We start from the raw sequence: 11,064 nt of genomic DNA on the forward strand, positions 1-11,064 counted from the left end.
CTCACAATGGTGCTTCCCCCGACTGTCTGGGCTGGCTGAGGCTTGAGAGCCAGACCAGGGCCTACACCTGGGGATTGACCCCCTCCATGTCTTGTTGTCATTTAATTTAAGGGGCTTTCCTTTCATCACAGACATGTTGGTTTTCGTCCGAGCCTCTGTCAGGAGGAGATTGACATAGATGGTTTTGAGCCTCTGCCCCGGTCTCTGGGACCTGCTTGGATCTCCCCTTCAGCACCTGGGGTAGCTGATGAGGATGATGGACCTCCCTCCCCACTGGCTCCTGGTCTTGGCTGAAGGGTGGCCACCATGGTCTTCCCCTCAGCACTTGGCATAGCTGATGAGGAAGGACACCGGGCCACCTCCCCACTGGCTCCTGGTCTTGACTGAGGAGTGGCTGGTGTGGTCGCGTCTGGCCTGCTGGATGCTATGATACATAACCACATCTGTACTTCTGTTCCTTTGGGAGTGAGAGGGGAGAGAGGGGATAGCAGCCCTGGAAATGGGTGCTCGGGAAGCCAAGGGGTTCTGTCCTTGCTTTTGCTACCCTTTCAACTCCACCTCAGAAGTGCCATTATAGTAAATCTTTAGTCTCTGAAGCTTGCCCCTTGTAAGGCAAGCTTCTGGTCTTCCGTTAAAATCCAGAGTGGATTTTGTCCTTCCAGTGGCTTTGTGATGGGTCTTCACTGGGTTTGATTAAAGTTTTGGGCACTACCCCTGCCTGAAGTCAACATGTCTGTAAATGGAGTGTGCTTATTAAGACCATGTGAGTGAGGCCAGCCTGGGCTGCGGGCTCTGGCGGCCTTGAAACCAGAGCCACGTGGACTTCTTGGACAGGAGGTTGAGGACAGTGCCAGACTGTGCTTGTCACATGCGTGGGGCAGCACTCAGTTGGCCCCGGGTGTGGTCCTCATTGACCGAGAGCACGCTCGGCCCTTTGCAGAGGAGAGATTCCTGCGCTCCTACCAACCCCAGTGACAGAGGCCGACATGGGTGCTCCTCGTTGCTCTTGGGGCTTTTTCTCCTGTGGACTCTGATGTCCTTTTCATCTCCTGAGAGCTAAGCTGGCGAGGCCTTCCCTGTTCTACGCGTTAGGCCATGTCATACCCTCAGTTTATTTGTTTTTTTTTTAAAAAGAGATTGGAGTTAAAATTATTTGGGGTAGTAGTTACTCTGCAGTAGATTTCTTTCCTGGTTCCTTAAACATTTTGACTATGAAAGCAGTGTACTCATACTTGCAGAATCTTTGGAAGATACAGAAAAACTCAAAGAAGAAAACACAACTAATCCATAGTCTTATCTTCCAGAGATGACCACAGTCAACATTTTGGAATCTATCCCTTCAGTCTTTTCTCCATGTGTGTTCCCTAGAGGTGGATTTGCCCAGTCAAAGGATGACCACTGCCCTCTAGAAAGGTTTATACCAACTTGCACTTTCAGCAGCTTTTACGGGCTTTTGTCTGTTTTCTATAAGGATGTTATGTGTGTGTTGGTTTCTAAGAGCTCTTTATATACGAAGGACAAGCAGCCCTGTTTTTCATGTTGTTCTGGAGCCAAACTAACGTGAGTCGAGTTCAAAGTTCAGTTCTGCTGCTTCCCAGTTGTATGACCTTGGGCATATTTAACCTCTTCATTCTCAGTGCTCTCAAATATAAAATGAGGATAAGAGTTGTACATACCTCACGGGATTGTGGGGAGTATTAAGTAAGAGAAGTTGAACAAGCACTTAGTGATCAGTGAGTGTTCACTGTTATCACAGTGAAGGAGCCCTGCTGGCTCATTGGTTAAGCACTCAGCTGCTAACCAAAAGGTCAGTGGTTGGGAGCCATCAGCTGCTCCGCGGGAGAAGAGACCTGGCGATCTGCTCCCATAAACACAGCCTAGGACACTCTGTGGGACAGTTCTACCCTGTCCTGTGGGGTTGCTGTAAATTGGCGTCAACTCGACAGCACACAACAGCAATGTTACCACACTAGGGCACCCTGAGCAGGCTTTGTAACAGCCATTTGAAACCTTTCTCTCTTTTTAAGGGCCTGGGACAGTGTACGGGCATGTTGTTGTTGTTGTTATGTGCTGTCGAGTCGGCGACTCATAGCGACCCCTCCTTGGGTTTCCGAGGCAGTATCACTACGGAAGTAGGATTGCCCAACCTTCCTTCCGAGGAGTGGCTGGTGGGTTTGAACCGCCAGCCTTCTGGTTAGCAGGCAAGTGCTTTAGCCACTATGCTACCAGAGAATGATCAAATTGTCGGAAGTTTGCAAGAACCAGACTGCTAGTTCCTTTGAGGCCAACATTTTCCTTTGAAGGAACTCTGACTGCCCTATACTTTCATGGCTTTTAATCTGTCAGGTTTTGTGTTCTTTTGAGTTAATTTTGATCAGTTTTATTTTTCAGGAAGATACTACTCCGTTGATATGTTTTTTTAATAGACTTTATCTTTGAGAGTACTTTCAGGGTCACAGAAACATTGTGCGGAAGGTGCAGAGAGCTCCCAGTGCCCTGCCTCCTCGCACTGTTTCCCCTATGAACGGCTTGTGTCTGTCTGCACCTTCCACACAAGTTAGCAGTTTTATAGACCAAGTGCTTAAGATTTCCAGTGAGCGCCACATGTGTGTTCACTCAGTGCTTTTTTGTTCAGTGTGGATTTTGAATAGGCACTGCGTCTGAGTGTTGCTTCTTTTTGTCTCTTCTGTCGGGTTTTGGATTTCCCACCTTTGCCTTGATTAGACTTGTAGCAGTTTTGTCTCTTTTAAATTACTAACCACCACCCCAAGGTTGGGCAATCCTACTTCCGTAGTGATACTGCCTCGGAAACCCAAGGAGGGGTCGCTATGAGTCGGGGCCGACTCGACGGCAAATAACAACAACAACAACAACCCCATAAATTGGTTCTTAAATGCATTTACTATTTTATTGTTTTTTCTTTCTTTCTTCTTCTTCTTTTTTTTTTTTTTTTTAATAAAAACAACTTTTCTATTGTGATTAGGGTGGAATTTTACAAAGCAGATGTGTTTTACATTCAACAGTTCATGCACATTTTGTTTCGTGGCACTGGTTACATTCCTTGCAGTGTGACATCTTACCTCCCACTTCCTCCCTGTGGTTACCCTTTCCTGGTGTACTAGGCATTCCTGCCTCCCTACCTTTCTCGCTGTGCAAACGCTGCCCTTCTGATCTCCTGTGGTCGATTGTTCTAAGGAGGCCATCTGGCTGGTGTTTGCAGGCCTGTCTGTAGTTTGACTGACAGTTAAGCCATGGGAGTGAGCTTGTTTCCAGGCCCAAGGGTGCCTTGGGGCCATGGTCTTGGGGGTCTCACCAGTCTCTCTCTGATTGATTCATCTGCGTCTGCTTTCCTCTTTCCTTCCTTCTCTCTCTTGAGTTGAACGTTACTGTATTTATTTCGCTCTTTCTCGTTTGATGTTTAGAGATGAGCACGCTGAACTGCCTTGCTCATTGAATTGACCACAGTTCCCATCCCCCTGTGACACATTGTGTCTGAGGCTGAGGGTAGGCGGAGTCCTCTTGGGTAGTCCTATGTTTGCTGGAATGCTGTGTATTAGTTTTTTCTTTGTTCTTGTGACTTGAGTTTCATGCTTTTAAAAATTCAGGAATGTTTATTTCCAACTGTGATTTGTTTCTAGTTGTGCTTGTCATTTTAATTATATATTTTCATTCAGTGTAACACAAAGTAATAAAATTAGTATGAAATTGTTCCTATGGAAATAAAATGATTTGGAAAAACTCAGTGCCTTATTTCTATAAAGTTACTGTATGTGGGACAGGACACCATTGCATTGTGTTTTACCTGTTTTACAAAACTTCTATTTTGTATCTTGGATTGGTTGTAGAAGCTTCCTTACTTGGCATTCAGAGCCCACTGTGATCTGAATACCTTTGAATGCATTGAGTTTCTCACTTTATAGAAGCCATAAGAAGACATCATATATTGATGACTCCTGGGTGTTCTTGTGTAAAGGAGATGACAGAGAACCTCTGTCAGCAGGTCTGCTGCCAGAGAAAACACCATGGTCTTCAACCGGAAGACGGATGAGTGGATGCACATTAATATTTTAGGTTGAAATCATATCTTCAGGAATGCATATATAATGCCTTTTTATTTTCTTTTAAATTGTATTGATTTATCTTTTTGTTGTTGAAGGTTGAGGATGTACATAGCAGAACATACCCCAATTCCACAGTTTCTCCATGTACAGTTTAGTGACATTAATTGTGTTCTTCACGTTGTACAACCATTCTTACCTTTCTTTTCTGAGTTCTTCTTCCCTCGTTGACATCAACTCACTGCCCCCCAAGGTTCCTGTCTAATCTTTCAAATTGCTTTGTTAGTTTGATACCATACAGGCAGAGTGCATGATGCTCAAGGCAGACATTTTTACTAGTTCAACTAAACTGTACTGTTTGAAAATGACTTCAGGGATATTTTGGTTTAAAATTCAAAGATGACGTCAGGGCAGCAGTTTCAGGGATTTATCCACCCTTCATGGCTCCAGAAAGTCAAGAGTCCATGAGAATTTGAAATTCTATTATGCATTTTCCCCCTTTTGATCAAGATTCTTCTATGGAATCTTTGATCAAAATGTTCAGTAATAGTAGTTGGGCACCATCCTGTTCTTCTGGTCTCATGGCAAAGGAGACAATTAGACACATAATTCTTATCTTCCTCCTATTCCTGACTCTCCTTCCTTTATTGTTCCAGGTGGATAGAGACCAATTCTTGTGCCTTAGATAGTCCCTTGCAAGCTTTTAAAACCCCAGGCACTATGCAATGAACCAAGGGGTAGAACAGAAGCACTGAGCATGTTATTAGGCCAATCGACTGGGATGCCCCATGAAACTATGACCTTAAACCTCCAAACCAAGGAACTAAATTCCAAGAGGTATTTGGTTATACATAAGTAGCCTCAGTAGCTACTCTTTTTTTCTTTAAATAGTTGTTGCAAATATATCTATTACACAACTTTTTCCAATTCAGCTTTTGCAAGTGGACAGTTTATCGATAGCTATTACAATAATTTGCTGTGCAGCCCTACCCTCAATCAATGCAATTTTTCCATCACCATTACTCTCTTTTTCTCCCTCCTGCCCACTAGTAACCTTTGTTCTCTATACAGTTGCCATACTTCAGCTGGCTTTTTGGCTTAACTAACTAGGCTACTATCCTGATTTTGTTGGATAGGAGGGATTGCACTCTAGTGAATTTGCCTCAGATGAAGCTTTGGCTGCACATTAGCTCTGATGCTCTGTGCTCGTTCTTGTGTAGGATGCCGTCTAGATGCCTTATACGCTGTTGCCACCTCCATCCTTGTTGGAGATGACTAAGGAAGAATCAACAATTTATTTCCATTCAATTCAATGAATAGTAACTGCTTGTCTAGACTGAAGTGATGCTTCCACAAGCCGAAGACTGCTGGTATTCCCTGAAGTTGGAAATGGGAAGGAAGGTTTTCTCTCTAGAGCCTTCAGTGGGAGCAGGACACTATTGACACCTTGGTTGTGGACATCTGGCTTCCAGAACTGTGACAGAATATATGTCTGTTGTTTTAAGCCACCTGGTTTGCTATGGTACTTTGCTATGACAGCTCTAGGAAATGAATATGACATGCAAATGGTTGGAGTTTGAGAAATGTTATTCTGAAGATCCTTTCTTTTTTGGCCTTATAGAAAGAACAAAATGGAAAATATTAATTTTCCATGATGATGCAGATGTGATTGCATCATGTCTTCTGCAGTTATCAGTTATATTGGATGATGATACAAAGCCATCCATGTGTTTGGGGAACATAGAATGCACAGTAGAAATCCAATCCTGAAAACTCATAGTTGCAGCTCTGTGAGTGACAACACCTGGAGACATCTGCAGCCTCATCAGGGAGATGGATATGGAACCTGTGGACTTGAACCGTGGTTTGAACTTTCTTAGGAGGATTGACTCAGACAGAGGTGGGGGTAGGGTGAGAGGAATAAGAGTAGCACAGCGGGGTAGGGAAGAGATCTTCAAAAATTTTCCACATGAGACAGCCACCAAGCTGGACATTCAAGAAGGAAATAAGTGGGCAAAGCCTCAGAGTTCAAAGGCTGCCAGGGTTGACTCAGGCCTAAGTGGTTTCAGATAGCCTGGGCCCTGGCCCATGGGTCAACTGGATTTCCCGGAGGGTTTTCTCTGTCTGATCCACTGGGGCCTGGGAAGGGAAAGCTCTGAGCTGTGTAGACTTAGAGCTGAGAGACATCAGCCAGGGTCTGCAGGACTCCCTAAGACCATGGTAGTCAACTTGATCAGCTCAGGAAAGTGTCCCAGAAGCTTTAGACTAGTGCTTGGTCCACAGTCCTTGGGGAGGGGTCTGGGGATCATGAATTTTAAAATGTCTTCCAGGAGGGTTTGATGTTCAGTCAGGCACTCTAAGAAGTCAGTGCTTGCTCCAAAGTGGTGGCACGGAGATAAGGCTGAGACCAGCTCCTTTCCCCAAGTTGACCCTGGGAGACGCTGTGCCCCTCTGGAAGCCTGAACCAGCAAAGAGCCACTGCACACATTCTTTGGTACCCCCAGAAGCTGCCTCCACCCTCGTCTATCAAAGGCAAGGCCAAGTTCAGAAAGATGGAAAGAAAGAATTTCCTAAGTCAGAGCTATTCAATTTGCAGGCAACAACGAAAGCAAAAATTCAGGAAGGCTGTGAACTTGTCCTTGGCAGAGTGCTGGATGTCTTGACAAATTCCTTGCTCCATTTCCCAGCAGGCACTCACAGTGGGCCAGATGACCTGACTCCGAGCTCCCTCTGCCAACTGGTGAGGCCTGTCCCAGCTCCAGCTCCAGCTCCTTTTTTGGGTGGCCATCCCAAGTAGCCCCAGGCCTAACGTGAGCCCGCCCTGCCCTCTGCCCTCATGGCCCGCCCTGCCCTCTGCCCTCATGGCCCGCCCTACCCTCTGCCCTCATGGCCCGCCCTGCCCTCTGCCGTCATGGCCACTGTGGGCCTGCTTTGCACTCTTGAGTGTTCCAGTCAGCCTGGATTTTATGACACACTTGATTTCTATATTCTAACTCAGACACACAGTAGCTTCTCTCAGTTTGCTCATGTGTAAAATGGGGATGAAAATGCCCGTCTCTTGTGACCATTACATCACAGAATGCCTGCAGTCTGGTTCATGGTAGGTTCTCAAACATTCACCTGTTGGTCCCCAAACTTTTAAGAATAATAATGGAACTTTCATGACAGCCTCTTCCAATGGATTTGGGATATTGGGGGTGGGGAATATGGGATTGGTGCTTCAGACCCGGAGGCTGACTTACATCATCTTCTGACTGTGCCGTGTGGCTCCTGGGCCACAGGGACATCTGTGACATGAAATCCCCCGGTCTCTTGTGCTGAATCAGAGCGGATGTGTGTACAGGTGATTTATGGTGACAGTAATGATGATGATGACGGTGAATTAATACACGCCAGAGAACACAATCCGTTTCATGAAGTGGCTGCCCTGCAGAGAGTTTTGACAAAGGATAAGTTTAATTAAGTGAGGGGTAGAAGGGAGGCAGGGGCTCCTATGCTCCCTGGGAGCAGGGCTGGGAGCACAGGTCTGTCAGCGGTGCCCTGCTCAGCATGGGGTGTACCTCGAGCCTCATGCTGTCTTCAGGAGAAGAGGCGAGTCAGCTGTGACGCCTGACAACATCTCTTCCCTCCAGATTCTAATCCATCTCTGGTCTCACTAACATTTTCCTGAAGTGTGTTCACACTTTTCTCCTGTTCTCTTCACCCACATGATTCTCAGAATGACGGTATTGCCTTCTTAGAAACAGCGAAGGCCTGATGGGATGCTGGAGGGGTGCCGGGGACTCATCTATCTTGAGCGCACAGTGGCCGGCTGGCGGGCCAGATGGGCTCAAGCCCAGAGCTGTTATCATTATTATTACTACCGTGTCACTGCAGCAGCGCCTGGAACTTAGCAGAAAACAGAGGCGGGGTGAAGAGCTCTGCAGGAGTCCCCCATTCACTTCAAGGCCCCTTTAAGCCCACTAGCCATCTCATTCGTTGATATGCTGCGCTCAGTTAGGACACAAATGTCTGGTGATGATGAGGCCACCACTTTGGGGCTCTGGTCTTTTAACTTCGATTACAGATATTTAAAGTGCACGTTGGAACGCTTGGGCCCTCCTTTCCTTTATCCTACACGCAGCATTCCTGTCTTCCCTAGGGCTGTTTTTCTGAAGGACCGAGAAAAGTCCTGCTCCTTTGGAGGTGATGTCGTGATCGACAGCTCCTTGGACAGGGGCTGAACGTTGCTTTGAGAATTTAAAGTAAAAGGAGATTTTTTTTAAAAAACCTTTTTATTGGGATTTGGTTACAAGTTTACAGAACAATTGGGTTTCCACTCAACAGTTACACATTCTGTTTTGTGACATTGGTTGCAGTGCCCACAATGTAACACCCTTCTTCCCACTTCCTCCCTGTGTTTACTGTTTCCCTCCGTCCTTCTTTCTGAGCCCTCCTGCCTTTGGAGATTTACCCCTGGACACATGCTGCCCTTTGGATCTCATCTGGTTGATTGTTCTAAGCAGTGCATGTCTCCCTGGTGTCACTGTTCACCCCATATGCCTGTCTATTGTTTGGCTGGAGGTTGAGCCACGAGGGTGAGTTCGACGCCAGGCTTGAAGGTTGTCTAAGGGCCATAGTCTCAGGGGTTCCACCAGTCTCTAGCAGACCAGTAAGCCTGGTCTTTTTTCTGATTTTGAGTTTTGTTCCACATTTTTCTCCCACTCTGTCCAGGACCTCCGATTGGGATCCCTTTCAGAGCAGTCATCAGTGGTAACCGGGCACCATCCAGTTCTTCTGGTCTCAGGGTTGTGGAGGCTGAGGTTCACGTGGTCCTCTAGTCCCTTGGCCTAATTGTTTCTATGATCGTGAAAGGAATTTTGACGTCTTACTGTGACTGTGTTGCTGTTGGAGTTGGTTGGCTGGTGGAGGTGTTCTCTGGCCCTCTTCTGGGATGAGGTACTGTGCAGAGCATGTTGCTCTCACCACGCTGCGTATGTGTGTCCCTCATATGTTACTCCAGTGGCTCTTTCAGCAAAGGTCTGTGGTTATTGTGTGGGGCAGAGGGGGGCAGTGGTAAACTGCTGAGCACTTGCATCTGAAGATACCCTTATCTTACCTGGACTGTTGACCTACAGGAGCTCTGGGGATGCTGTGGTTAAAGCATTGGGCTGGTAACCAAAAGGTTGCTGGTTCAAACCCACCAGCTGCTCCATGGGAGAAAGATGAGACAGTCTATTTCCATAAAGATATACAACCTTGAGACCCAACAGGGCAGCTCTACTCTGTGCTATAGGGTCGCTATTAGTCAGAATCAACTTGATGGCAGTGGGTTTGGGTTGACCTGTGGTTTAGCTAGTAGTGGATTCTAGATTCTAATTTATTATCCCTCAGCCCTGTGGATACAAGTGCTTCTGATCAAAAGAAAATGAACCAGTTACTATTGAGTTGACTCTGGCCCATGGCAGCCCCACGTAGTATAGAATGGCTTTGCTCCACAGGGTTTCCAATGGTGGATTTTTCAGAAGTAGATTGCCAGGCCTTTCTTCCAAGGTGCCTCTGGATGGACTTGAACTTGTATTCTTTCAGTCAGTATCGAGCTCATTAACCATTTGCACCACCACCCAGGGACCCCTCTGTTACATAAGGGTTTTCTAATGCTTCTAGTAGCAATAGATCTTGTTTACTTCTTTGCCAGCATTTTTGTTTTTCTTTTTTTTTAAGGTCAAGTGTGTGTGTGGGGTCGAATCATTGTGAGACTTTACAGCCCTGTGGCAGGGTGAGTGGGTGAGAATAGCAGAGCAGGAGGCTGAGGCTGGGTTCTCACCTGGGTCTTATCCACATGAGGGGCTTGATGGGGGCTTGCTGGGACAATCACCAAGGGCCTGTCCAAGAGCCCATGTTTTTATTCCAGTGGCAGCTTGGACCAAACTGCTTTAAGTGGCTGTTCTCAAAGTTACCAGTTCTGCCAAGAAAAGAAGACAATGGCGGGTTTTCTACTTGGCTTCCCTATTTGTTAGGATACACAGTGCAGAGGTCAGGGTCCAGAAGCAAAGTCAGCCAGGCTTGATTCATTTGCAAAGCTCGACTATGGGGTTAGTCTGGAGTTTCTAAGCAACTATGCTCCCTGCCTGTGATGTTCTGGAAGGAGACTTCATTGAAGCAGGCTCAGATGGTAGCATGGAAAGCAATAGAGAAGAAATATAAGAGCAAAAACAAACCAAAGAAAAAAGCGAACAACGAAAAACCAGGAGGCAGATGCTAACAGGAGACAGCACCGATGGAATGTCGGCACCGGAGCGGACACTTGTCTGAACACACTATGTGACCTGGTGATGCCAGGAGGCAGGTCTGCCCTGCCACGTGGGAGTTTGGGGGGCCACAGGGCAAAGCATGTGGCCAGAGCTAGACAGTCAGGAGCATGTTCCTTTCAACACCTGTCCTGTTTATCATGAGCGTGTGTTTTTCAGGTTGCCCACCTCTTGGACTGGAAACTCTGAAGATCACTGACTTCCAGCTCCATGCATCCACAGTGAAGCGCTACGGCCTGGGTGCACATCGCGGGAGACTCAACATCCAGGTACCTGCCCGATAGAAGGAGTCTGATTGCTTTGCTGGAGTCCCGGGTGGTGCAGACAGTTAACAGTCATATGGACAAGTTGGTGGTTCAGATCTACCCAGAGTCACTTGGGAAGAAAGGCCTGCTGGTCTACTTGCAAAAAAAAAAATGGCCACTGAAAGCCCTGTGGGGCATAGTCCCATCATGATTCACACACATGGGGCCATCATGAGCCATAACCATCTCTAATGACAGCTGGTTTGGTTTTGATTGCATTGTTGATAGCTATGCTAATAGACTCAAACCAAAAAAAAAAAAAAAAAAAAACCCATTGCCATAGAGTTGATTCCAACTCACAGCGACCCTGTGCAACAGAGGAGAACTGCCCCATAGGGTTTTCCAGGCTACAATCTTTACTGGGAGCTCTGGTGGTATAGTACCTAAGGCATTTGACTTCTAACTACAAGG

General features: G+C 46.6%; 1 protein-coding gene across 1 annotated transcript in view; it reads left to right on the top strand.

Annotated features, from left to right (window-relative positions):
- CPXM2 (carboxypeptidase X, M14 family member 2) overlaps positions 1-11,064 on the top strand; it is a 124,687-nt gene that overhangs the window by 18,704 nt on the left and 94,919 nt on the right. The window contains exon 3 of the mRNA XM_007936810.2: positions 10,508-10,617. Coding sequence (XP_007935001.1) covers positions 10,508-10,617 — 110 coding nt within the window. The remainder of the gene's footprint in view (positions 1-10,507; positions 10,618-11,064) is intronic.

This window comes from Orycteropus afer, unplaced genomic scaffold (genome assembly GCF_000298275.1).
Source record: "Orycteropus afer afer isolate SDZICR_OR568_19922 unplaced genomic scaffold, OryAfe1.0 scaffold00038, whole genome shotgun sequence".
Taxonomy (NCBI): domain Eukaryota; kingdom Metazoa; phylum Chordata; class Mammalia; order Tubulidentata; family Orycteropodidae; genus Orycteropus; species Orycteropus afer.